General features: G+C 40.9%; 1 protein-coding gene across 8 annotated transcripts in view; it reads left to right on the forward strand.

Annotated features, from left to right (window-relative positions):
• The first annotated feature begins 6,914 nt into the window (after positions 1-6,914).
• Positions 6,915-27,221, forward strand: part of MSI1 (musashi RNA binding protein 1) — a 54,979-nt gene continuing 34,672 nt past the window's right edge. For 2 of the 8 annotated variants that reach the window (XM_082244176.1, XM_082244177.1), the window contains exons 1-7: positions 6,915-7,056; positions 9,694-9,734; positions 9,952-10,033; positions 10,120-10,204; positions 21,464-21,505; positions 22,420-22,512; positions 26,666-26,714. In XM_082244176.1, coding sequence (XP_082100302.1) covers positions 6,998-7,056; positions 9,694-9,734; positions 9,952-10,033; positions 10,120-10,204; positions 21,464-21,505; positions 22,420-22,512; positions 26,666-26,714 — 451 coding nt within the window. In that variant the 5' untranslated portion in view covers positions 6,915-6,997. The remainder of the gene's footprint in view (positions 7,057-9,693; positions 9,735-9,951; positions 10,034-10,119; positions 10,205-21,463; positions 21,506-22,419; positions 22,513-26,665; positions 26,715-27,221) is intronic. The other 6 variants (XM_082244178.1, XM_082244181.1, XM_082244182.1 and 3 more) reach the window with 4 other exon arrangements.

Below are 27,221 nucleotides of genomic sequence, written 5' to 3' on the forward strand. Positions count from 1 at the left end.
GACATTGGACTGGAGGAGGAGGAGGACATGGGATGAAGTATGACATGGGGACTGGAGGAGAAGGAGGACATGGGTTGAAGGAGGACATGGGATGAAGGAGGACATTGGACTGGAGGAGGAGGAGGACATGGGATGAAGTATGACATGGGGACTGGAGGAGAAGGAGGACATGGGTTGAAGGAGGACATGGGATTGGAGGAGAAGGAGGACATGGGATGAAGGAGGACATGGGACTGGAGGAGGAGGAGGACATGGGTTGAAGGAGGACATGGGATTGGAGGAGAAGGAGGACATGGGATGAAGGAGGACATGGGACTGGAGGAGGAGGAGGACATGGGATGAAGTATGACATGGGGACTGGAGGAGAAGGAGGACATGGGTTGAAGGAGGACATGGGATTGGAGGAGAAGGAGGACATGGGATGAAGGAGGACATGGGACTGGAGGAGGAGGAGGACATGGGATGAAGGAGGACATGGGACTGGAGGAGAAGGAGGACATGGGATAAAGGAGGACATGGGACTGGAGGAGGAGGAGGACATGGGATGAAGGAGGACATGGGGACTGGAGGAGGAGGAGGACATGGGATGAAGGAGGACATGGGACTGGAGGAGGACATGGGATGAAGGAGGACATGGGACTGGAGGAGAAGGAGGACATGGGATGAAGGAGGACATGGGACTGGAGGAGGACATGGGATAAAGGAGGACATGGGGACTGGAGGAGAAGGAGGACATGGGATGAAGGAGGACATGGGACTGGAGGAGGACATGGGATGAAGGAGGACATGGGGACTGGAGGAGGAGGAGGACATGGGATGAAGGAGGACATGGGACTGGAGGAGAAGGAGGACATGGGATAAAGGAGGACATGGGACTGGAGGAGGACATGGGATGAAGTAGGACATGGGGACTGGAGGAGGAGGACATGGGATGAAGGAGGACATGGGACTGGAGGAGGACATGGGATGAAGGTGGACATGGGACTATCCAAAAGTCCCAGTGATTGTGAATCACACAATCAAAAAGTTCTTATTTAACCACTTGCCGACTGCCCGCCCCATACATACTGCGGCAGGCTGGCTCGGCTGTGCAAATTGCCGTACCTGTGCTGCGGTTCGCAGTAGCGCCCCTTGGGGCCAATTCCCCCCACTAGGCAGCGGGGATGCCAATCCACGAGACCGATGGCACCGATCGCCACCGGGCACCCGCGATCGCTCCCCGATCGTTCAGGAAAAATTTCCTATCCTGAGCCTTCCAATTTTCTAATCACTCTGGTTGAAAATGAACACTGATTTGACCCCACGATTAGAAAATAAAACAAAATATTTTGAATGAAATTTTACTATTACATGGCCAGCTTGAAGTAGAACTATACTCATCTTCAGCGCAGTGGTGCCCCAGTGCTCCCTGCTGAAACCTTCGGCTGGTCCGCACCCGGTTAACGATCTCCAGCTGTTTTCATTGGCTGAGCCAAGATGACATCACTCCCACATATATGCGGGAGTTCATTCATCTCAGCATTGCTGAAGCTGTACACTGAACTGCGCATGTTCAGCGTACAGGGCAGACAAGCAGGCATGAAACTTTAAAGTGGTTCTAAAGTTATTAGCCAAAATAATAAACACGTTATACTTATCTGCCGGCCCTCAATCTTCTCTTCTGGGATCCCCCGCTAGCGCTCTCTGCTCCCCCTATTCTGTGTGTGCCCCCATAGCAAGCTGTGTGCCATGGGGGCACATATGCAGGCGTACTTCCAAGCTAGGTTGTATGCACCCACAGCCCCCCCCCCCCCCCCTGCTCACTGGATTTGATTGACAGCAGAAGGAGCTAATGGCTCCCTCTGCTGCCCCTGTGTCCTGAGACAGCAGGGAGAGAGAAGATTGCTGCTGCAGATAGGCACAGCACAGGATCGAGATAGGACTCAGGTATGTATTTATAGCAGTGGATTGGCAATACTACCATTGGGACATTTTTTTACCTTAATGCCGGAAAGCATTAAAGGGTAAGTTCACCTCTATGGAAAATCTGTAATGTGAACTCACACTTGAGGACCCCCTCCCCATCCCCCCTGGTCCCGCTATACTGGAGTACCGGGATCCCCCGCTGTCAGACACCAGGACGTTGCTTTAATGGTCCGAGGATTTGAAATCCTCCTGGTTTACCCTCCTCCAGCGCTGACAGGACAGGCTAGGCAGATTATGATTGGTCAGCGCCGTCCATAGGTGTGAGCAGCCTATTGCATTAAAGCTCAAACACACATGTATGTCTGTGTCTACATATATATGACCCTGGTACATTGATCTCCCTGCCAGCACAGTGAAAGAGAAGTGCGTAAACACTTCTCTTATGGCAGAGCAGATAAGAGGGAGATCTTTACCATCTTCCTGTCGGCATACCGAGGGGATAATGCTAATGCGCATAGGGTGATAAGGGTGTACCCAGGCACATCTGGCACACCCTGTGCGCACGCCTATGGCGCCATCCATGTGACGGTGCTGACCAGTTAGAATGCCTTCTAATTGTACATGCTGAGAGGTGCGGATAGGAGACTAAGCCACGTGAATTTCAAACCCCCCAGTCCGGTGAAGCAGCGATCCATTGTCTGACAGTGGGGGATCACAGGACTCTGGTACAGCGGGACCCGGGGGGATGGGAAGGGGATTCAGTGTAAGTTCACAATACAGGTTTTCTGCAAAGGTGAACTTACACTTTAAGGTAACAAATGTTTGGCCTTTAGAACCACTTTAGTGCAGAAGAGACATAGTGGGATTTATTTCCTAAAGGCAGACAGGCTGATCCCCTTGCAAGGGAAGTAGTACTTTTGAACAGAATCTTCCCTAGAGCTTAGTGAACGTGGTGGAAATTCATTTGGGGGCCCTTGCGTCTGCTCACTGTTTCGTGTATTTGCATTTTTACTCAATAAAAGTATTATTCATTCGGAAAGAATACCCAATCACATGCAAGAAAAAGCAGTTTTGCCTGCATATGATTGGATGATAGAAGTGAGCCAAGCTTCACCCCATTCTCTAAGCTCTGGGGAAAATTCCCTTGCAAAGTGCAACTTCTCTTACAAAGTAAACAGTTTGTTTGCCTTTAGTAAATCAACCTCAGTAGGTCTCTTCTTCATTCGAAATCCTGCCTGTTTGCCATTTTATTAAAGTTCCACTTTAACCACTTGACGACCAGTTGCCACCTATATACGGCGGCAGGTATCGCCGTATCTGTTCGTGGGAGCGATCCCCACTCGCCAGCAGGGAAGCTGATCCACAGGGCCGGCGGCCGTGATTGCTGCCAGGCACCCGCGATCGCTCCCCGTGAAGAGAGAACGGAAGTCTGCTGTTTTACACACAGCAAACTTTTGTTCTCTCAGCAATCAACACAGAGCTCTTGTGTTCCTCCTATTTAGGATCACAGGGCTCTGTGTTGATTTCACAAGCCCACCCCCCCCCCACAGTTAGAAAACACCCCCTAGGGACACATTTATCTCTTTGATCGCCCCTGGGTTAACCCCTTCCCTGGTCATTAGTACAGTAACAGTGCATATTTTTAGCACTGATTACTGTAGTAATGTCACTGGTCCCCCCAAAAGTGTCAAAAATGTCAGTTAGAGGTCCGATCTGTCCGCTGCAATTTCACAGTCCTGCTAAAAATCGCTGATTGCCGCCATTACTAGTCAAAATAATTAAATAAATAAATAAAAATGACATAAATCTTTCTCCTAGTTTGTAGACGCGATAACTTTAGCGCAAACCAATCAAAATATGTTTATTGGGATTTTTTTTTTTTACCATAAATATGTAGCAGAAAACAAGTTGGCCTAAAATTGATTTTTACATGGGGGGGGGGGGGGGGTTACTATAGTAGAAAGTGAAAAATATTGTTTTTTTTTCAGAACTGTCGCTTTTCTTTTTGTACAGCGCAAACAAAAAATATGCACAGGTGATCAATTGCCACCAAAAGAAAGCTCTATTTGTGGGGGGAAAAAGGACATCAATTTCATTTGGGTACAGAGTTGCATGACCGCGCAATTGCCCATTAAAGTAGAGCAGTGCCGAATCGCAAAAAATGGCCTGGTCAGGGTAAAATCTTCCGGTCCAGAAGTGGTTAAGGGGGAAAAACTTCCAGGCCAGAAGTGGTTAAGGGGGAAAATATTTCGGTCCAGAAGTGGTTAAAGTGGAGTTCCGGCCCCAAAAAAAAATTTCAATGAACATACCCCCGGGACATTCAGGGCTAGCACATTCCACAATGACTAGCCTCTGATCTGTCCCGGGTCGCACTTACCTGCAAGAAGAAATACTCACTTTTAAAATTTCTTCTCCAGCGTTGCCATCTCTGATGTGGGCAGCTGAAGCCAGCGCGATCCTCTTCTGCGTCCTCTTCCGTGTCTTCTTCTCCCAGAATGCGCCTGCACCGTCCCTCTCGTCACTTCCGGTGCGGCGCCGCATTCCTCCACAGCTTCTGGGCATGCCCAGAAGCTGTAGAGCAAGGATTGCGGCGTCGCACCGGAAGTGACGAGCGGGGTCGGTGCCGTCGCATTGATTGCTGGGCGCGATGATGTTCAGCTCCCAGGAATCATTGCAAACCGGAAGTGACGGCGCGGGCCGCGGCCGCCGAGGGAGGAAGTGGAAGAAAGGTGAGTATATCTTTCTACAATAACAAGGTAAGTAAAAAAAGATAAAAATCCTAACTATCCATTTGAATTTCCTTTTCAGGTGAAGAAAAGCAAGCGGATTGCCACAAAATCGATTATGTCGATTTTGTGGCCGGAGCTCCACTTTAAGAGGAAAAATCTTCCGGTCCAGAAGTGGTTAAGGGGGAAAATCTTCCGGTCCAGAAGTGGTTAAGGGGGAAAATCTTCCGGTCCAAAAGTGGTTAAGGGGGAAAATCTCCTGGTCCAGAAGTGGTTAAGGGGGGAAATCATCCGGTCCAGAAGTTGTTAAGGGGGAAAATCTTCCGGTCCAGAAGTGGTTAAGGGGGAAAATCTCCCGGTCCAGAAGTGGTTAAGGGGGAAAATCGTCCGGTCCAGAAGTGGTTAAGGGGGAAAATCTTCCGGTCCAGAAGTGATTAAGGGGGAAAATCGTCCGGTCCAGAAGTGGTTAAGGGGGAAAATCTTCCGGTCCAGAAGTGGTTAGGGGGGGAAATCTTCTGGTCCAGAAGTGGTTAACACTGGAGCAGCCAGAATCCAGAGCAGCTGTACATGGCAACCAATCAGCTGCTAGCTTTCATTGTGAAAGCTTAGTTGAACAATGTGAAGCTAGAAGCTGATTGGCTGCCATGTACAGCTGCTCCAGATTTAGTGAATCCCCAAATGGCCATCATCTCCCAGTGCACAGTGCTGTGTATTCCATCCTGATGTAAACGCAATAACTTTTGCAACAACTAATCAAAATACGCTTATTGGGATTTTTTTTACCAAAAATATGTAGTAGAAAACAAGTTGGCCTAAAATTATGAAAAAAATCTTGATTTTTACATTTGGGGGGGGGGGGGGGGATGTTATATAGCAGGAAGTGAAAAATATTGTTTTTTTTTTAGAACTGTCGCTCTTTTTTTGTTTATAGCACAAACAAAAAAAATCGCACAGGTGATGAATTACCACCAAAAGAAAGCTCTATTTGTGGGGGAAAAAAAGGACATCAATTTGGGTGCGGCGTCGCTCGACCACGCAATTGTCCATTATGGTAGAGCAGTGCCGAATTGCAAAAAATGGCCTGGTCATAAAGTGGGAAAATATTCCAGTCCAGAAGTGGTTAAGGGGAAAAATCTTCCGGTCCAGAAGTGGTTAAGGGGGAAAATCTTCCAGGCCAGAAGTGGTTAAGGGGAAAAATCTTCCGGTCCAGAGGTGGTTAAGGGGGAAAATCTTCCAGGCCAGAAGTGGTTAAGGGGAAAAATCATCCGGTCCAGAAGAAGTTAAGGGGGAAAATCTTCCAGGCCAGAAGTGGTTAAGGGGAAAAATCTTCTGGTCCAGAAGTGGTTAAGGGGGAAAATCTTCCAGGCCAGAAGTGGTTAAGGGGAAAAATCTTCCGGTCCAAAAGTGGTTAAGGGGGAAAATCTTCCAGGCCAGAAGTGGTTAAGGGGAAAAATCTTCTGGTCCAGAAGTGGTTAAGGGGGAAAATCTTCCAGGCCAGAAGTGGTTAAGGGGAAAAATCTTCTGGTCCAGAAGTGGTTAAGGGGGAAAATCTTCCAGGCCAGAAGTGGTTAAGGGGAAAAATCTTCCGGTCCAGAAGTGGTTAAGGGGGAAAATCTTCCAGGCCAGAAGTGGTTAAGGGGAAAAATCTTCTGGTCCAGAAGTGGTTAAGGGGGAAAATCGTCCGGGTCCAGAAGTGGTTAGGGGGGGAAATCTTCCAGGCCAGAAGTGGTTAAGACTGGAGCAGCCAGAATCCAGAGCAGCTGTACATGGCAACCAATCAGCGTGTAGCTTTCATTGTGAAAGCTTAGTTGAACAATGTGAAGCTAGAAGCTGATTGGCTGCCATGTACAGCTGCTCCAGATTTAGTGAATCCCCCAATGGCCACCATCTCCCAGTGCACAGTGCTGTGTATTCCATCCTGATGTTATACAGCTCTCTGCCCATTTTCTTGTCATTAGTTTGCCCTCATCAATAGGTGATGTCATATATCTGCCTATGTCTGTGATTTCCTATGTAGATGATCGCTCATCATGGTGAGAAGGTTATCCTTTTTATAGCCGTTCTGATTCCCAGTAATTGCTTTATATGCAGGTCCGGGTGGAATGTCCTCCCCACCCCCACCGCATTTCCAGTGGCTTTAGGGACAGTCAGTGGCAAGCTGGCTCAGTAGGGGGGGGAGTGGGGGCAGGTGTCAGGGCGGGTACCAGGGCAAGGGGAGGGGCGGGGAGGTGGAGCTTCGGCACGGTGAGGTCTTCGGATGATCAGTGGGTGGGCGTGGCGCAGCGGGAGTAGGCGGGGAGAACACACCCCCTTCCATCCTCTTGTCCCGGGAGCTGCCTCCGTTCTCAGGAGCCGCCAGAGACCGAATGGAGACAGAAGCGCCCCAGCCCGGACTGTCGCCCCCGGACTCTGCGCACGATCCTTGGTAAGGCGCTCCGATCCCCTCCTCGGCCATGTGCCGCCTTCCCTCCATGTTCTTTTATGCCAGGGTGGTCTTCACAAGGGCATCGGATGGGGAGGTACCTGGGCACAGCCTCCGTGCAAGTTTGAAGGGGGGCCTGGCCGTGTGTAGGTGCACATTGGGAGGCCGGCGATCGGTGGAGGGGGGAGGTGAGGAATGGAGAGTTCCAGGTCGCTGGACTCCCCCCCATGGTGAACTTTCACTGACCGATCAGGAGAAGTCACTGTGCCTTTGTCACCATCGTGTCCCCTGGACCACTTTCTGGGGGGAGGGGGGGGGGGGGGATCCATGGTACCCACACCCTTCATGGACTGCCTGGGCTGGATCAGGGATCTGATGACCTGAGCTCTGCTCCAATCACATAGATCTGAGATTTTAGAATCCATGTGCTGGAAATAACTGTCCACACATGATGGGATCTCTACTATGGAACCTAAACCAGATCTGCCATCACTGATGAATCATGGGGATCACCTCAACTCCAAACTTTCTGCATCCCTAACGGGCACCATACACCTTATCATCTCACCGTACACTCAAGGGTTACAATCTGGCCACACAATCAACTTTATATTTACCAAATCCGTTTAATAGGCGGACCTAACTCAACCAGCAATCAGTTTATATAAAACTAGGCAGGCTTTTTTGCTAAATATTTGTTGGTAGGTCTAAAGGAGCTAGGTCTAAAGGTTATAGGTCTATAGGTGGTAGGTCTAAAGGTTATAGGTGGTAGGTCTAAAGGTTATAGGTGGTAGGTCTAAAGGTTATAGGTGGTAGGTCTAAAGGTTGGTGGGTCTATAGGTGGTAGATCTAAAGGTGGTGGATCTAAAGGTTGGTAGGTCAAAAGGTTTTAGGTCTAAAGGAGCTAGGTCTAAAGGTTATAGGTCGATAGGTGGTAGGTCTAAAGGAGCTAGGTCTAAAGGTTATAGGTCTATAGGTGGTAGGTCTAAAGGAGCTAGGTCTAAAGGTTATAGGTCTATAGGTGGTAGGGCTAAAGGTTGGTGGGTCTATAGGTGGTAGATCTAAAGGTGGTGGATCTTAAAGTTGGTAGATGTAAAGGTTTTAGGTCTAAATGGTGGTGGGTCTAAAGGTGGTAGGTCTAAAGGAGCTAGGTCTAAATGTTATAGGTCTATAGGTGGTAGATCTAAAGGTGGTGGATCTTAAGGTTGGTAGGTTTAAAGGTTTTAGGTCTAAAGGTGGTAGGTCTAAAGGGTGGTGGGTCTAAAGGTTTGTAGGTCTAAAGGGTGGTGTGTCTAAAGGATGGTAGATCTAAAGGTTGGTAGGTCTAAAGGTTGGTAGATCTAAAGGTGGTAGGTCTAAAAGTGGTGGGTTTAGAGGTGGTTGGTCTAAGGGTTGGTGGGTCTAAATTTTGGTAGGTTTAAAGGTTAATAGGTCTAAATATGCAATCAGATTGTGAGCGTAAGAGATGAGTTAGGCTGGCCATTGACTATACAAGCTCTGTACCATTTTCTTTAGAGTTATCAAAACGATGTAATCGGAGGGCAAAGCTAAAATTATTCATTTAGCATCCAATCAGATAGGATCTTGTAACTCAGTTGTTGGTAGTTCTAAAGGACAGCATGCAATCAGGTTGTGAGCTCAAGATCTGAGTTAGGCTGACCATTCACTATACAAGCTCTGTACAATTTTCTTAAAAGTTACCAAAACAATATAATCGGAGGTCAAGCCTAAAACTATTCATTCAATTTCTATCCAATCAGGTAGTAATCTGCACTACATAGTTGATGGTAGATCTTAGGGAGATTGTAGAATTAGATTATGTAGTGTATAATTAGCATTTATTAATATATATGATGTTTTAGGACTGTTATTAAATGACTCGGTGACAACAATATATTTATATCCATTATTTTCTTGCTTTTTTTTAATGCTGTACTTGTATTTGATGGTTGGGTTCATCATAAAACACATCTGGTTGCTGTTGTATCATCTCATTTTTATTATGAGTTCTTGTGTGTAATAAAAATGCACAAGTTCGATGGTGGTGACAATAAAAAAAGTATTAAAGCCTCAATCTTGAATTACCCCACACATTATAATCTTCTGTAGATCTACCAACAACAACCATGTAATGTAAGGCCCTGCCTGATTGGATACAAAGTGACTGGATAGATGAGATAGGTCCTCATATTACATAGTGTTGGGAAATGTAAAGTTAATTGTACGGGGAATCCAGATGGTGACCCTAAAGTTATGTCATCATTTAAAGTGTCTTAGCTGAAATCACCTTCCTCTCTATTTGGATGACATTGTGGTGGCAGTCAACTGGAATGGCATATGTCCTAGAAATATAAATCGCCTTGGCATTTGTTATAGACAATTTAATTCCTATATGTCTTGGAAAGTTGGTATTGAATTTGAAGAAGGCCGTGATAAGCTTATGGAATAGAGGAGCTGTTGAAGTTTTTTGCTACAACTACATATGTCGCTTGTTTGATGACCTCTATCTAAATATATATATATATGTGCACATTTATATATATATGTATGTATTCCTACTGTATGTTCATATAGAAGAGCACGTGGCTTTTGTTTGTCTTTGCTGATTTATTTTTTTCCCCCATTTTCTTGGCTTTGCAGTAAAATGTTCATCGGGGGACTGAGCTGGCAGACTACACAAGGTGAGCACAATGATTGTCTCGGAGAAGCGTCGTACTCCATTTCCCCATCACGTTCTCAACCCTTTGCTGTCCTCCTCCTTCATCTGTGCATCCTCCATCCGTCTCTTTCTCTCTCTCCCTTTCCTCCCGCTTGGACATGAAGGGATTGGATTTTCTATTGCATTCTGGGATCCGTCTGCCACGCTTGGTTGTGATAGGCTGCTTCTTCTATTTCTAGAGGGCCTGCGGGAGTATTTCAGTCAATTCGGAGACGTGAAGGAGTGTCTTGTTATGAGAGATCCATTGACCAAGAGATCCAGGTAAGGTTTCATATCACGTATATTACAAGGCGTTTGAATTGCACATTCGATCGGCAGCCTTAATTTATTTGTTTGCTCTTTGCCAGGGGATTTGGGTTTGTCACGTTCATGGACCAGGCCGGGGTAGACAAAGTTTTGGCACAATCGAGGCACGAACTTGACTCCAAGACGGTAAGACGCTCGTTTATTCACGGATCATCGAGAATCTGTTAGCTGCTGCATGTGAAAGATAAGATTTTGTATTTGAAGTGGGTCAATCGTATGTTTTATCGGATTGTCGCGCTTTTCATCGCAGTTAAATGATTAATTATTAAAATATTGAAGTTAGGGTCTACTACCCAAAAGAAAAAAAAATGGAGGCCACCAGGACGTTTGGTGAAAAATCGCAGGGGCACGTTGCGAAAAGAACCGTTTGATCTTTTTTAAAGAAAGTTTGCTTATAGCGCACGCAGTGCGAGTGTTAGAGGTGAACTACAGCATTAGAGGCCCTGTGATGTCAACTGCTGTAGATAATGCCGACTTGCTGGTGATGTGTTTGAAAAGTAAAGTATCTTTTTTATTTAGCAGGCAAGCATATTAGACAGCATGTGGGGGAAAGCAGGTATGATACTGTGTTGTATAGGTTTTGTCATTCCCATTAGTGATGCCACACTTTAGTTTACTAAACAGAATCTAGATAGACTGCTGTGTTGATTACTGGAGACCAGATGTTAGAAGGTCGTCAGTTTGTACAAATGCTTTTTTTGTCACATATCCATTAATGTCTGTTAGCTTTTTAGTTATTTATTCTATCATTTTTCCTCCTTAAGATTTGTATGTTTGTGTGTTTGCTTTATGATTTTTTTTTTCTTTTTTTAATTCGACACAAAATTATTTGTTTATTAAAAGTGACTTCTTGTAGTTTGTGATCTTTTTTGCTGATTAGTAGCTGTGCTTTCTATTTTAAAGAAAAATCTATACGAAAACCTAGATCAGCAACAGGTACAGACAAGTGACGTAACTTTTTGTTATACCATTGAACTGTCCATTAGGATACGTCATTTATGAAGGACGTGGTTGATTATGGTTACATTAATTATTTATTTGGTAATGCGTTGGGCTCACCGATATAGTCACACCCTCTGGAGGCAGATATCACTACTCTCGCATTTTTTGTAAACTACATTGCCCATGATACTTAGCGCTTGCCTTGCTGCACAGCCAAAAATCTGTTTGCTTTGGAATAAGTGGGTCGTCAAAGGGTCTGAATGGTAATCGTTTTATATGGTTGGATTTGGTAACTCCAGTATGGCAAATAAAGTTCATATATTGTGTGCAAATTGTCACAACTGAAAACATTGATCAGGAGTTATGTTGTTTAGGGATTATTTTATAGTTTCCTGAGTAAGTTGAAAAAAAAAATGTATATATATATATATTTATATATATATAGAGTTAAATATTGATAAATATCATCAGTTAACTGTTTGATATAATATATATATCAATCTGTTGTGCACCCGGGCCCATTTTTGAACCCTGATTTGTGTGCGGTGGCAGCCAATAGAGATATATATATATATATATATATGTATATGTGTATATATATATATATATATATATATATATATATATATATATATATATATCAAAAAGTTAACTGATGATAACATATAAGTACTGCACAGTTATGTTTGCATGTTTTATAAATATATATATAAAACATGCAAATATAACTGTGCAGTACTTATATGTTATCATCAGTTACGTTTTTGAGATATATATATATATATATATATATATATATATATATATATATATATATATATATATACACATATACATATATATATATATATATATATATATATATATATCTCAAAAACGTAACTGATGATAGCATATAAGTACTGCACAGTTATGTTTGCATGTTTTTTTTATTTTATATAAAACTGTTTTGATTTAGCCATTAGAGCAGAGCTTTTATGCATCAGTGATAGTACAAGTATATTATAAAGTAATGGCCAAGTTCAGCTTATCTTGAATCCTAATATTATAGAAGAGCCAAAGAAAGAGGAGGTGTTTCCCAGTAGCATCCTGTCATACTTCAGCTGTCATTTTAGCTCGCTTCTGATTGGTTGCTTGAGGTACCAGCCCACACTTTTTGATTTACTAAAACTGGAGAGAGCATAATCTGGCGCAGCTGTGCATGGTAGCCAATCAGCTTCTGACTTCAGCTTGTTCAAGTAAGCTTTGACAAAAATACCCTGGCAGCTGATTGGTTTCAATGCAGAACTGCACCAGATTTTGCACTCTACAGTTAGTAAATCACCCCCCACTGGGGTTGATTTACTAAAACTGGAGAGTGCAAAATCTGGTGCAGATCTGCATAGAAACCAATCAGCGTTCAGGGTATTTTTGTCAAAGCTTACTTGAACAATCTAAAGTTAGAAGCCGATTGGTTTCTATTCAGATCTACACCAGATTTTGCACCCTCCAGGTTTAGTAAACCAACCCCAGTCGGTCATATGCTTTTGTTTAATAAGTCGGTCCTTGTAAAGGGTTAAATGGGGGTCAGGAAGAAAACGAAGGAAATGATTTGTTACAGTATTTTATTTTAGAAGCCGAGGTTTAGGACCTCCTGATTGATATTACAAATAGGGACAACATCTGTGTCTGAATTACAGAAGGTAAACAAATGTCAGGGTTACAAATAACTCAATGAAACTGTCAACGTTGGTGTCAGATCCAGTTTGTTTCAAAATTCTGAGGCCAGTTTGTGCAAAACATTTTCAGGTGTCAGGATTAGCTTTCATCAGGTTGTCATCAGGCTCAGTCCTTTCCCCTTGAGGCTTTACAGTATCTTCATCCTGAGAAGGAGTATTCTGTACATGAGTATGTAATAGCTGTCTGTGTGTTACACATCATGTACAGGTGACGTCTTCCTTCTCATCTGCCAATCAATCATGGAGGCCCTTTACAGAATCACGTGACCGCTTTACCAGTTTGCTAGGGGTTTTTTTTTATATATTATTTTATATATATTTATATATATATACGTTTTTTTATATATATATTATTTTATGTATGTATGTATATATATATATACATATATATATATATATATATATATATACATACATATATAAATTAAAATATATTTAAAAAAAAAAAAATATATATATATATATATATATATATATTTATATGTATCTAAAAAATTTAAAAATATTTAAAAAAATATATATATATATATTTATATGTATATAAAAAAGTATATATATATATATATATATATATATATATATATATATATATATATATGTATATATATATATATATATATATATATATATATACATATATAAATTAAAATATATATAAAAAACTTATTTATATATATATATTATATATATACATGTTTTTATATATATATATATATATACATTTTTTATATATATATATTATCTATATATATTTTATATATATATATATATACATATACATTTTTTATATATATATATATATATATATACATACGTTATATATATATATATATATATATATATATATATATATATATATATATTTTGAGTACCTCTAGCAACAATCTGCAAAGTTCACCACACATGTTACAACTTGTACAATCTCCTTTAGAACTGCCAAGGGACTGTTTGATTGGATACAGATTTATTGGTTAGACTTGACCATACACTATATTAATATTATTATTATACAGGATTTATATAGCTCCAACGGTTTACGCAGCACTTTGCAATATAAAGGGGGACAGTGCAAATACAACACAGTTCAATACAGAAAGAATAGGAGGGCCTTGCTCATGGAGCTTGCAGTCTAAAGGGAGGGGGGAAATGGTACAAAAAGTGATAGCTGCAGGGGATGATCTGATGGAGGTGACTCAAGCACAGTTTTAAGGTGGAGGTGGGATGGGCTTCCCTGAATAAATCAGTTTTCAATGATTGCCTAAAGCCGGACAGGGTAGGGCTGACTGAACATACTGGGGTAGGGAGTTCCAGAGGATGAGAGAGAGTCTAGAGAAGTGTGGGAGGAGTTAACAAGGGAGCTTGAGAGCACTATACAATTGAATTGTATATTCTCATTTAGATCTACCATAAGCAATGTAGTGCCTGATTTAAAGTGGAACTAAAGTAAAAAAAAATACTTACATGTATTCCAGCAGCCTGATGCCCGTAAGGTACCTCGCTGGCCCTGGCATCTTCTCCCAGGCTTTTTCTGGGTATTAGTCTTGGCTGGCACATGATGACGTCACTCCCGTGCATGGACTGAAGTCACTTAGCCAAGCACGCTAGGACAGTGCTGGAAATGCGCACTAAGCTGCACCTAGTTTACATTCTGCAGAAGATTGCAAACATTCAGCTGAGTTTATTTTATCGCAGAGAAAACTTTGGGGTTGATTTACTAAAACTGAAGAGTGCTGAATCTGTTCTAACTTTGCAAAGAAACCAATCAGCTTCCAGGTTTTCTTGTCAAAGCCCAATTGAACAAGCTGAAGTTAGAAGCTGATTGGCTGCCCGGCAGAGCTGCAGAGGATTTTGCACTCTGCAGTTTTAGTAAATCAATCCCCGTTGCATATCTTTTCTGCAATAAAGAGCCTGCCTGCTCACATTATTTTAAGCTTTAGTTCCACTTTAATAGTAAATAAATGGATCGTTTAGGTTTGTATAAAGGAGATTGTACAATCAGGTTGTATAATGGATGGCCAGCTTTGTGTAGGGTAAGTGCTCATATGACACAGTTTAAGTAAATCTCTAATTAGGATTGTATGGTCAGATTGTAACTCGATCTTTAAAATGTAATGTAAAGGAGAAAGGGACATTTTTTTTTAATTGTAAAGGTGAAGTGATGAGTAGTGATTTTCCTTTAAGAAGCGATGTGTAAAGTGCTTGCGTTGGGCTGAGTGCTCGGCATCGTCGCAGTCGGTGGGCCCTTGTTTATCAGTGTGAGCTGCTGGGCTCTGGGGACGGTGTCTCTGCAGACACAGGGGGAGGGGAGGGGAGCAGTGCTGCACATGCTGCTGTCCCCTGCTCCTCGGATGGGAAGTTTCTTTTGTTGCCTGGGAGGGGACAAGTGTGTGTTTCATACAAAGAGCAGTTGAAAGCAGAAGGGATCCGCTGTGGAGTCTTCATTATAATTTAACTGTAGATGGAGGGGATAGAAGGTTATGTTAATAGATCTCAGGGAGTTGGAGGGAGCTTTGTTAGGAATGAACATGGGTTGCTCTCAGCGATTGTTTAATATACACTTCTTGGTCAATAAATTGTTTGGGTTACAAATGGCGAGTTTGCTGTTAGACTAAAAGTGTTGATTAAGTTGTACAAGCTTTCTTCGTTCAGAGATTACATGTGATGTTATATTCTTTTTTTAGTGAAGTTGGTAGCCAGTTCAATCAAGGGATACTTGATAAAGGTGTATTAGTTTCACAAAGTATCAAAAACACACTATCTAATAGAACAATAGATAACTAGGACAAGTACAAACATTCTTATCTACCAGGTAACCAATATGACCACTATCTACAATTGAATCAATGGTGACTGTAGTAACAGCTTAACCCAAAGTCCCTGACGAGGCCACAATTTAAAGTTGAAGTTATAACTTGAAATGGAGTGAAGGGTTCTTTACTGTTAAAGCAGTAAAAATGTGGAGAAAAAAACTCCCTTCCACAGATAGTGGTAACATCTAGGAGTGTTTACAATTTTAGAAAACGCTGTGATGTCCTAATGAGCACAATATACAGAGGTATAGATATCAGAGGTATAGATATCAGAGGTATAGATATTAGAGGTATAGATATTAGAGGTATAGATATTAGAGGTATAGATATTAGAGGTATAGATATCAGAGGTATAGATATTAGAGGTATAGATATTAGAGGTATAGATATCAGAGGTATAGATATCAGAGGTATAGATATTAGAGGTATAGATATTCATAGGAGACTCAAATTGCAAAAATGTGGAGAGAAAACTCCCTTCCCCAGATAGTGGTAACATCTAGGAGTGTTGACATTTTCAGAAAACGTTGTGATGTCCAAATGAGCACAATATACAGGGGTATAGATATTCATAGGGGCGGGACTTTATAGGCAACTACCCATCCACAATTTAAAGTTGAAGTTATAACTTGAAATGGAGTGCAGGGTTCTTTACTGTTAAAGCAGTAAAAATGTGGAGAAAAAACCTCCCTTCCACAGATAGTGGTAACATCTAGGAGTGTTTACAATTTTAGAAAACGTTGTGATGTCCTAATAAGCACAATATACAGAGGTATAGATATCAGAGGTATAGATATCAGAGGTATAGATATTAGAGGTATAGATATTAGAGGTATAGATATTAGAGGTATAGATATTAGAGGTATAGATATCAGAGGTATAGATATTAGAGGTATAGATATTAGAGGTATAGATATCAGAGGTATAGATATCAGAGGTATAGATATTAGAGGTAAAGATATTCATAGGAGACTCAAATTGCAAAAATGTGGAGAGAAAACTCCCTTCCCCAGATAGTGGTAACATCTAGGAGTGTTGACATTTTCAGAAAACGTTGTGATGTCCAAATGAGCACAATATACAGGGGTATAGATATTCATAGGGGCGGGACTTTATAGGCAACTACCCATCCACAATTTAAAGTTGAAGTTATAACTTGAAATGGAGTGAAGGGTTCTTTACAGTTAAAGCAGTAAACATGTGGAGAGAAAGCTCCCTTCCACAGATAGTGGTAACATCTAGGAGTGTTTACAATTTTAGAAAACGTTGTGATGTCCTAATGAGCACAATATACAGAGGTATAGATAATATAGGTATAGATATTCATAGGAGACTCAAATTGCAAAAATGTGGAGAGAAAACTCCCTTCCCCAGATAGTGGTAACATCTAGGAGTGTTGACATTTTCAGAAAACGTTGTGATGCCCTAATGAGCACAATATACAGGGGTATAGATATTCATAGGGGCGGGACTTTATAGGCAACTACCCATCCATAAAAAAATGTACTAAAGTAAAAAAAAAAAAATGTAATAAAGTCCCGCCTCTAGGGGAACTCTTTTTCTTTTGAAACTATATTACGGATTACCCATCTAGACACCAATATCTGAACAAATATATTATTTTAGATATTCATAGGAGACTCAAATTGCAGAGCGCAAATACGCATTATGGGGGGGCATTTACTAAAACGGGAGCAGCCAGAATTTGGGGCAGCTGTGCATACTAACCAATCAGCTTCTAACTTCAGCTTGTACAGTTAAGCTGTGAAAATGAAAGGTAGAAGCTGATTGGCTGCCATGCACAGCTGCTGCAGTCTTAAGCTGGCCATAGATGGATAGAATGTCGAAGGAAAAGTCTTAGGAAAACTTGTACGAAAATTCTCTGAACATTTGTTTGTCTTTTCGAAACATTTTTTCTGCTTTTAATATTTGATTTTGGAATTAATGGGCTTTACTGAACTACACTTTTCGAAATTTGCTAATTTGAGAAAAGTTTTCTATCCTGGTCCTTTGAATTTCCCGTCACTCCGGTTGAAAAGGAATGCCGATTTTGACCCATTTTATGAGTAGAAAATTAACAAACTTTCTTCGAACCTTCTTTTCCTAAGAATTCTCCTTTTGAAATTCTACCCATCTATGGCCAGCTTTAGTAAATTCCCTTTTGTAGGTTGGACTACTAGATGGACCTGTGTCTATTTCCAGCCATATCTGTTATGTAACTATGTGGTTAATTTCCAAAAGGCAAATAGGCTGTTCACTTTGCAAGTGAAGTTGAAATTCCCCCTTAGCTTGGTAAATGTGATAAAATTTCACTTTGTAAAAAAATACCTGATCACACACCATAAAAAGATGGACCTGTGTCTATTTCCAGCCATATCTATTATGTAACTATGTGGCTGATTTACATAAGGCAAATAGGCTGTTCACTTTGCAAGTGAAGTTGAAATTTCCCCCTAGCTTGGTAAATGTGATCAAATTTCACTTTGTAAAAAAATACCCGATCACGCACCATAAAAAGATGGACCTGTGTCTATTTCCAGCCATATCTATTATGTAACTATGTGGCTGATTTACATAAGGCAAATAGGCTGTTCACTTTGCAAGTGAAGTTGAAATTTCCCCTTAGCTTCGTAAATGTGATCAAATTTCACTTTGTAAAAAAATACCCGATCACACCCCATAAAAAGATGGACATGTGTCTATTTCCAGACGTATCTGTTATGTAACTATGTGATTTACTAAAGGCAAATAGGCTGTTCACTTTGCAAGTAAAGTTGAATTTTCGCCTTAGCTTGATAAATGTGATCAAATTTCACTTTGCAAAAAAATACCCAATCACACACCATAAAAAGATGGACATGTGTCTATTTCCAGCCATATCTGTTATGTAACTATGTGATTGATTTATTAAAGGCAAATAGGCTGCTCACTTTGCAAGTGAAGTTGAAATTTCCCCTTAGCTTGGTAAATGTGATCAAATTTCACTTTGCAAAAAAATACCCGATCACACGCCATAAAAAGAAAAAAAAAACAGCATTTTGCTTGCACATGATTGGATGACGCAAGTCAGCAGAGCCTCACCTCATTCACTAAGCCGTTTGAAAAATTATTTTGCAAAGTGCCCAGTCTGTTTGCTTTTAGTAAATCAACCTCTATGTAACATTGCAGAAAATGTATGACTTTTAGTCATTTCAGTGTCGTCTTATTACTGTCACCTGTAGATCTGTCACATAAAAAAATGACTTTCATAGATTTTGTAATGACGGCCCATTGAATGCTATATTCTCTGATCTTACATCACTCTATGGTTAAAAAAGTGTTAGATAAGTCTTAATGTGCAAAACCTGTAGTTGGCATTGGCAACTTGCTGCCATTATGTGAACAACAGTGTACCCATTTGGGAATAAAGACTTAAAAAATAGTTTTTTTTTCCTATAATAGATTCTTCTACTGTCTGTCTCCGTCTGTCCTTTTCCTGGGCTACTGAATGCTACAGGTGTCTGTGCCATTTACCTGTAACAATAGTGACTTGTGTTTAGTGATGTGAGATTGGTGCATTCCCTCCTGCTCTGAGCTGCAGTTTTCTCAGTTAATAGCATCTTCCTGGCCTTTGCTGAAATAGCACAAAGGAATGTCATGACAAGGGGGTATTGTTGGGATATTCTATCTCCTGTTTTCATTTCTCTCCCTTGATGCCCAGGAGCACAAACATTCCCTGGTTTAAGTCTGCTCTGTGAGGTGCGCATAGTCCCTGCCAAATCCTGACCCTTCTGTCATACCAGGAGGCCTCATGTCCCGTAGAAAAAAAAATATCCTATCATATAAGAACCAGTTCAGGGCTACCATTCCATAGCCTTTTATTTCTCAGCCCATAATTGTTTGAGTGAACAATAACTGCCTGCAATACAGAAAACAGGGCACTGGACGCAACTGAAAATAACTGTCACTTTTTTTTCCGAAGTCTGGGCCTGTTTAGCATTGTGAACTGAACATATTTAATGTATTTTTTATGTATTTACGCAATTTACAAGATAGAAATCTTTTTATTTTTCCAAAAAAAAAAAAAGTGACAGTTGTTTTTTTAACTGCGTTCAGTGAGAGATGAAAGTTAGAACAATAACTGCCTGCAATACAGAAGACAGGGCACTGGACGCAACTGAAAATAACTGTCACTTTATTTTTTTCGAAGTCTGGGCCTGTTTAGCATTGTTAACTCAACATATTTAATGTATTTTTTATGTATTTGCGCAATTTACAAGATAAAAATCTTTTTATTTTTCCAAAAAAAAAAAAAAGTGACAGTTGTTTTTTTAACTGCGTTCAGTGAAAGATGAAAGTTACAGTCACACAAATAAAGATTAGTACTCTTGTATTCAAGTGATTTGAGCCTATTGTGACAAATACATTTTGGAATTTTTTTTCAACGAGTTACAATTTAGACAAATTTGCATAGAATGACGTATTAAAATGTTTTATTCTGCTTTGGCCAAGGATTGGTGGCAGCTAGGTTCAGGATTGGTTAGGAAGTCCGCCTATTATAAATATGTATTTTTGTATTTAAGGATTTTTAAAGTTGGATGAATTATGGTACACAGATGAGATGTTCTAAGAAATGTTTAGGTATAATATAGATACTCGGTCACCTATACATGGCACATGACGCTTTGGTCCTCACATACCTGTATGGCTTTTCTTGAGCAATAAATTGTGAAACGAGTGGTACTCCTCTAGTGTATGTTTACCGTTGTCATGGTAACTTTTCAAATCATTACTGTGCAGCTACATTGACATAGGATCAGTCCTAAGAGAAAGGCCTCGTCAGAGCTAGAAAAAGTGATTGCTCATCTGGCTCCCTTAGGGATCCCTTATGGTTCCTAATTTTCAGTTTCTTTTAGTACAATTCTGTTTAAACTTAAGCACATTGATAGGTAGAATGTAATGACTAACACCCCAGCTCTATAAAAGTGCATATGACACTTAAGTATTTTTTTTTTATCTAGAAAACATTGTAATAAATTAGTGTATTTTATCATACATTTTGTCCTAGTCCTGTGTATCATAAGTGCTTGTGCGATTTTTAAATCATTTTTTTTTAAATTATGTTTATATTATATTTACATTAGTCTTTTTTATGCAGTTTTTTTATTTATTTTTTACAGCAATCACATTTTATTTAGCATTTTTTTTTTATAGCACAATTTTTGATCCTTATATTACAGTTTGAGCCATATAAGGCCCGAAGTTGAAAACATAGGAGAATAGAAAGTGACTATGTTGCCCATATATGTTGCCAATCATATGTTTCCCCTATGCGTTCACAAATGCCCTAGAAAAATTACAACTGTGATCTTCAGTTGCCATGGACAACACAAAAACTTTTTTTTAACACTTTGCACATAAAACTTATTTTTCTTTTTTTTTCTTTTTTTTAAATCCTATGGCTTTTTTTTTGTTATTTACACTGTTTTGTGTATGCTGTTGATTTTGTTTTGTTTTTTGGGCACTTTTTTAATATGTGTTAATCAAAGCTTGTCAAAATCTGTGATTTCTAGGACCTTAATACACCGTAGACTGTCGTGGTGCTGTTTTTTTTTTTTTTTTTTTTGTGTCGCTCTTGAAGTTTCAGGGCCAAGTTCTTGGGACTTCAATCCTAGGTTTTGTTGTAGTTTGTATTTATGATTTCTCACAATATAACAAATCCTTGTATTGCTTTGCGTTATCACTCTGCAGGTCCTCCTCCTGTTCTTTGTGCAGTGTTGCCGGGCATGCAAATCTTTGCGTTACTCACTAGAGTTTATGATTTTTTCTTAGGTTGTAGTTTAATTTTTGTGTAGAGCTCTTTTGTTCAGTTGTATTTTTTTTCCCCCCCACATCTATCCACAGATTTGAAATATTTGTAATATGTTTTATTTCAGATTGATCCTAAAGTAGCATTTCCTCGCAGAGCCCAACCCAAGGTAAGGAAGTCTAGCACAGGAACTGGCTTTTTGTAGTTGAAGGACTACAAGTCCCATCATGCCTTCCCAACTTAAAATGCTTGCAGTTTCTGTACAGCTAGCTGGCTTATTGTAGTTGAAAGACTACAAGTCCCATCATGCCTTGCCAACTCAACATGCTTGCAGTTTCTGTACAGCTAGCTGGCTTATTGTAGTTGAAGGACTACAAGTCCCATCATGCCTTGCCAACTCAACATGCTTGCAGTTTCTGTACAGCTAGCTGGCTTATTGTAGTTGAAGGACTACAAGTCCCATCATGCCTTGCAGTTTCCATACAGCTAGAGGGCTATAGGTTTCCCAGGTCTGGCTTAAGTGGTGCTTGGAAAGTGAGTAAACAGGTTTCCTCCTAAATATTCCTACACGCGTTCTATCAGAGGTAGTCGTGCCAAGCAGTTAAAGCAGCAGGGAGAGGAGATGGGAGGGAGATGTAACTATTGGAAAGCAATCGGCTTAAGTCCAGTAACTAGCAGGTGGATCAGAATTGGGTCCTGCAAACACTGGCAGAATTGGGTTAATTCCCTTAAGTAGTTTGTTGACAGACGGTATCTTGGTGTCAGAGCCAGGAAGCTTAGCGCCAGGGTAATTAGGGGCAGCTGGGAGACCCTCCAACCAAGGCTCATTTTATTTATTGCTGTGATTGCTTTTGTCAGATTTTTTTTTTTTTGTGAACTATGCCTTTGTAAAATCTCATACAGTTCTTGCTTTACTGTTCTGCAAGCATCAGCATAATACCTTTCAACGCACTACGCAGCCTCCCGGTGAAACAAAAAAAAAAAAAATAATCCCTATGTCACGTGCAGGAACAGCACCTGTGTTCTTGTCTGCCTGTAGTCCCCTGGTCAGTCATGTCACCTGATTACTCTTAATTATTACAGATGGTGACAAGGACAAAGAAGATTTTCGTGGGCGGTCTCTCCGTGAATACAACTGTCGAAGATGTAAAACAATATTTTGAGCAGTTCGGAAAGGTGGGTGTGCGTTTTTTTTTTTTTTAAGGTGTGGCGGATGTAGTTACGAGCGTAGTAATAATAGTTTACGCTGAAAGCCCACTACTGACTTTAGAGGAGAGCTCCAGGCTTAAAGGGGAAGATTTACTAAAGCTGGAGCACATTGAATCGGGTGCAGCTGTGCATAGCAACTTCAGCTTGTTCAATTAGGCTTTGACATTAAGTCCTGGTTCACGCCATTGCGATTTGACAGGTCAAAATCGCAAGACAAGTCGCACCTCATTGCCAGCAGTGGAAGCATTTCAATCGTTGCGACTCAAGTCAAGGTTCCTGCACTACTTTTTTGCTATTTTATTGGCATCTGTGAAAAGAAGTCACAAGCCACAATGAAATGGCACATTAAAATCGCACTGATCAGTGGCTTTGAAGTAGCACGATTTCAAAGCCGCACTGGTATGAACCAGGGCTAAAACCTAGAAGATTACTAGGGCTACACCAGATTCTGTGTTTAAGTAAATCGCCCACCAAGTGACACTAAACTCTGGCTTTAATAAAATAATAAAGTATGTATTCTTAACTCAAAAATCGTACTGGTGTGGACCAGGGCTAAAACCTAAAAGCTGATTGGTTACTAGGGCTGCACCAGATTCCGTGTGCACCAGTTTTAGTAAATCTCCTACAAAGGGACACTAAACTGGCTTAAAAAAAAACAAAAATAAAGTATATTTTCTTAACTCAAAAATCGTACTGGTGTGAACCAGGGCTATAACCTGGAAGTTGATTGGTTACTAGGGCTGCATCTGATTCTGTGTGCACCAGTATAAGTAAATCTCCTTCAAAGTGACACTGAACTGTGGCAAAAAAATTAAATAAAAAATGGCTATTTATTTATTTCAGGTATTTATATAACGCTGTCAATTTTTTTGTAAATCTCCCACAAAGTGACACTAAACTCTGACTTTAACAAAATAATTAAGTATGTACAGTAAAACCTTGGTTTGAGAGTAACTTGGTTTAAGAGCGCTTTGCAAGACAAGCTAAATTTTCAAATAAATTTTGACTTGGTTAACAAGCGATGTCTTGATATACAAGTAGCCTCAAGTCACAGCTGAGTATAAAAGAGAAGAGAGGCGCCTCTAAGTGTAGCAATATGGTTAAATTTAATGAAGGTACAACATTTAGCAACTCACATGGTTGATGATTGGAACAGGCACATCTAAGGATGCAGGATTCCAGGCTAAAGCTGTCCACATAGACCATCCTCCGCACCGCCATCTACGTCATCCCTTCCATGCTGCCCCTCGCTTTCAGATCCCTTTACTGCAGGGTGGTCAGGATTACAGACTGGCAGCCGGTGGTGCAGAAGATAGTCCATGTGGACAGCTTTACCCCGGATGCCTGCATACTTAGATGTGCCTGTTTTATTCATTAACCATGTGAGTTGCTAAATGTTGTACCTTCATTAAATGGAACCATATTGCTACACTTAGAGGCGCCTCTCTTCTCTTTGATACTCTGTAGCTCCTACTGGATTTTGCTTCCAATCCCCTTGTGGAAGGGGCTATTTGTGGATGGACATTTTATGGTTATATAACCTATCGCAATGCTATAATCTTTTTATATGGACTATAAACTGAAGGACTTATTAATAAATGGTTGTGGAACGAATCATCTGAGTTTCCATTATTTCTTATGGGGAAATTTGCTTTGATATAAGAGTGCTTTGGATTACAAGCATGCTTCCGGAACGAATTATGCTCGCAATCCAAGGTTTTACTGTATTCTTAACTCGAACATTGTACTGGTGTGAACCAGGGCTAAAACCTAAAAGCTGATTGGTTACTGCGGCTGCACCAGATTCTGTGTGCACCGGTTTTAGTAAATATTACATAAAGTGACATTAAACTCTGGCTTAAAAAAAAAAAATTAAGTAGGTATTTTTAACTCAAAAATCATACTGGTGTGAACCAGGGCTAAATCCTAGTAGCTGATTGGTTACTAGGGCTGCACCAGATTCTGTGTGCATCAGTTTTAGTAAATCTCCCATAAAGTGACACTAAACTCTGGCTTTAAAAATTAAAAGTATGTTTTCTTAACTCAAAAATTGTACTGGTGTGAACCAGGGCTAAAACCTGGAAGCTGATTGGTTACTGGGGCTGCACCAGATTCTGTATTCATCAGTTTTAGTAAATCTCCCATAAAGTGACACTAAACTAAAAAAAAATGATGTATGAATTTTTAACTCAAAAAATGAACCTTCTGTTGCTCTCGACTTCCTCCAAATTCCATTTCTCAACTTCCTGTTGGGGGTGGCTATTTACTTATTTCAGGTACTTATATAACGCTGTCAGTTTTTATATAGCACGTTACATATATTGAACATTTACATTAATCGCTGCCTTCAAGGAGCTTACAATCTAAAGTCCCTAACTTCACATTCATACATACACATACTGGGGCCAATGAACCTAGCAGCCTGTCTTTGGGGTGTGGGAGGAAACCCACACTGGCACAGGGAGAACATGCAAACTCCGGGCAAGTAGTGCCGTTGTTGAGATTTGACCCAATGACTCTAGTGCTGCTAGGTAGAAGTGCTAACCACTGTGCTATGGTTTTCTCTGTCCTCCTACTGTTTGATAGAACGTAGTTCGCTCCTCCAATAAGAACTATGTGGATAGCTACAACTAACGTTCCAAACAAACCAAAGTGTGTGGGGGGGAAGGAGAGGTTTGGGAGCTCATGGAATACATTACAAGGAGGAAAACAAACACAGCAAAAAAAAAAAATGTAATGGAAAAATAAATTACAAGGCCTTTAAGTGGTGGATGTGTATTTTTACACAGAATAAGGATATTGTTTAGTGTCACTTTAAGTTGCTGGGGACCTGTGGTCTCCATGACAGCTGGTAAAGCATTCTCACCCACGTCAATGGGCAGCACGTGGGGAGGTTTCAACAGTAGAATGCAGGTGGGGGGGGGATTGCTTGAACACAGGAATAATAGATGTTTCAGCTCTTTTATTGTGCTGGGTATATTTGCTTTGATGTGCAGATTATTAGATGAGCCAAAGATATTAAAACACGGATAATCAGATTAATACAAAGTATGACAGCCCTTCCCCCATCCCCTGTCCCATCCATAACACCTGAGGATGACCCCGCCACATCATAAACCCATGACAGTCACTGACGAACAAGCCCTTGCTATAAGGTGATTAGATCCCCATTTAATTAGGAGGTTGGAGAGATCTTTGGATGCCTGGGATTTCTGTGCCATGGGCAGCAGATTATACTGAGTGGGGGGGGGGGGGGGGGAGGATTTATGCACTGTGCATAGATGACCTAAGCGCTCTGTGTTACAGAAAGCCCCTGTGGACAGCAGGTCACCTGCACATTCATGCACGGAAAATAAACCTTTTTCCCTTGTTTGACGAATGATTTCATCCATTCACTTTTTTTTTTTTTTTTTTTGGGGGGGGGGGGGTGGGGGGGTTTCCTTTGTTTCTCTCTTCCTAGCACTCTGTCCTTCACTTGGGTTTCACACTCTCTCCCCCTGATATCTGGTTGGGGCCCTCTCCCCTCCCCCCATCTTTTCAGTTGCACACAAAAGCTTTTGCCTCTTTCCCTCTCCCCTGCGGCTCAGGACATACTAAGCTGCAGTCATAGTAACAGGACAGGACTCCCAGAGCCGCTCAATCTCCAGAGAACCAAACGGTTTTGTTTGAAAGGCAAGAAACTGTTTGACCTGATGAGTAAATAAATATCTCATAGATCTTGCAAGGCTGAAAGTAGCGGGACACACAGGGAGGCCTAGATTGGCCACATCTCCGTGCACTCCTACCCTCTCCCCCGTCATCTTTGGGCACCTCATGCATTTCAATGCCCCCCCCCCCCAATCAATCTGGAGTCACTATGTGGCCCCTTATTTTTTTTTCTTCTATGCAGGCCTCCTTTTTCCTTATTCTTTACACTGAAGCCGCTCACACCCCCCTCCCTGTTTTCCTGCACTCTTTTCACCTACATCTTCCACTTACATTATTTTAGTTACAAGTACTTTTACTATGTTTTTTTTTTTTGCATCCCCAGTTTTAGAGTAATCAAGATATTATGCTATTTAAAAAAAAAAATTGTATTTTTTAAGTGCCCGATTGACTGCCTTCTCTCATTTTCATACAGGTTGATGATGCCATGCTAATGTTTGATAAAACAACAAACAGGCACAGAGGTAGGTATGATACGCATGTTTGTGCCCACGTCAGTGCTCTCAGTTATTTCGCAGAAATGTGGCTCCACAGATCTGCTTTGTGTGATTTGATAATCCTCTTTGCGGAGGGTTTTGTGTGTGTAAAAATGCAAGTTTCTGGTGATGAGTGTTCAGCATGTGGTCAGTGCAGAGCCTAGCTGCAGATCTGGACACAGCTCCATTGTTCTCTCCCTTCCTGACACAGAATACCTGTCCATCCTCCCTCTGCTCCCTGCAGCTGTTCTTCATAAGTGACTCACTTGTGTGACTTTCACAGCACACAATTATATATGGCGTATAGACACGTCAACCTGACCCATTTTATCCGGGTGATGTTTATCTACCTTGGAACACAGCACTGAAATGTTCATTGATTGAATCTGTTCTTCTGTAAAATCGGATATGAAAGCCTTTTCATATACAATAAGGATGTCAATGCTAATAAGTCCTGCAGCAGAAAAAGCTTTGCCTGGAATGGATCAGCTGGAC

Source organism: Pelophylax lessonae (assembly GCF_965119305.1).
Source record: "Pelophylax lessonae genome assembly, chromosome: 1".
Classification (NCBI taxonomy): domain Eukaryota; kingdom Metazoa; phylum Chordata; class Amphibia; order Anura; family Ranidae; genus Pelophylax; species Pelophylax lessonae.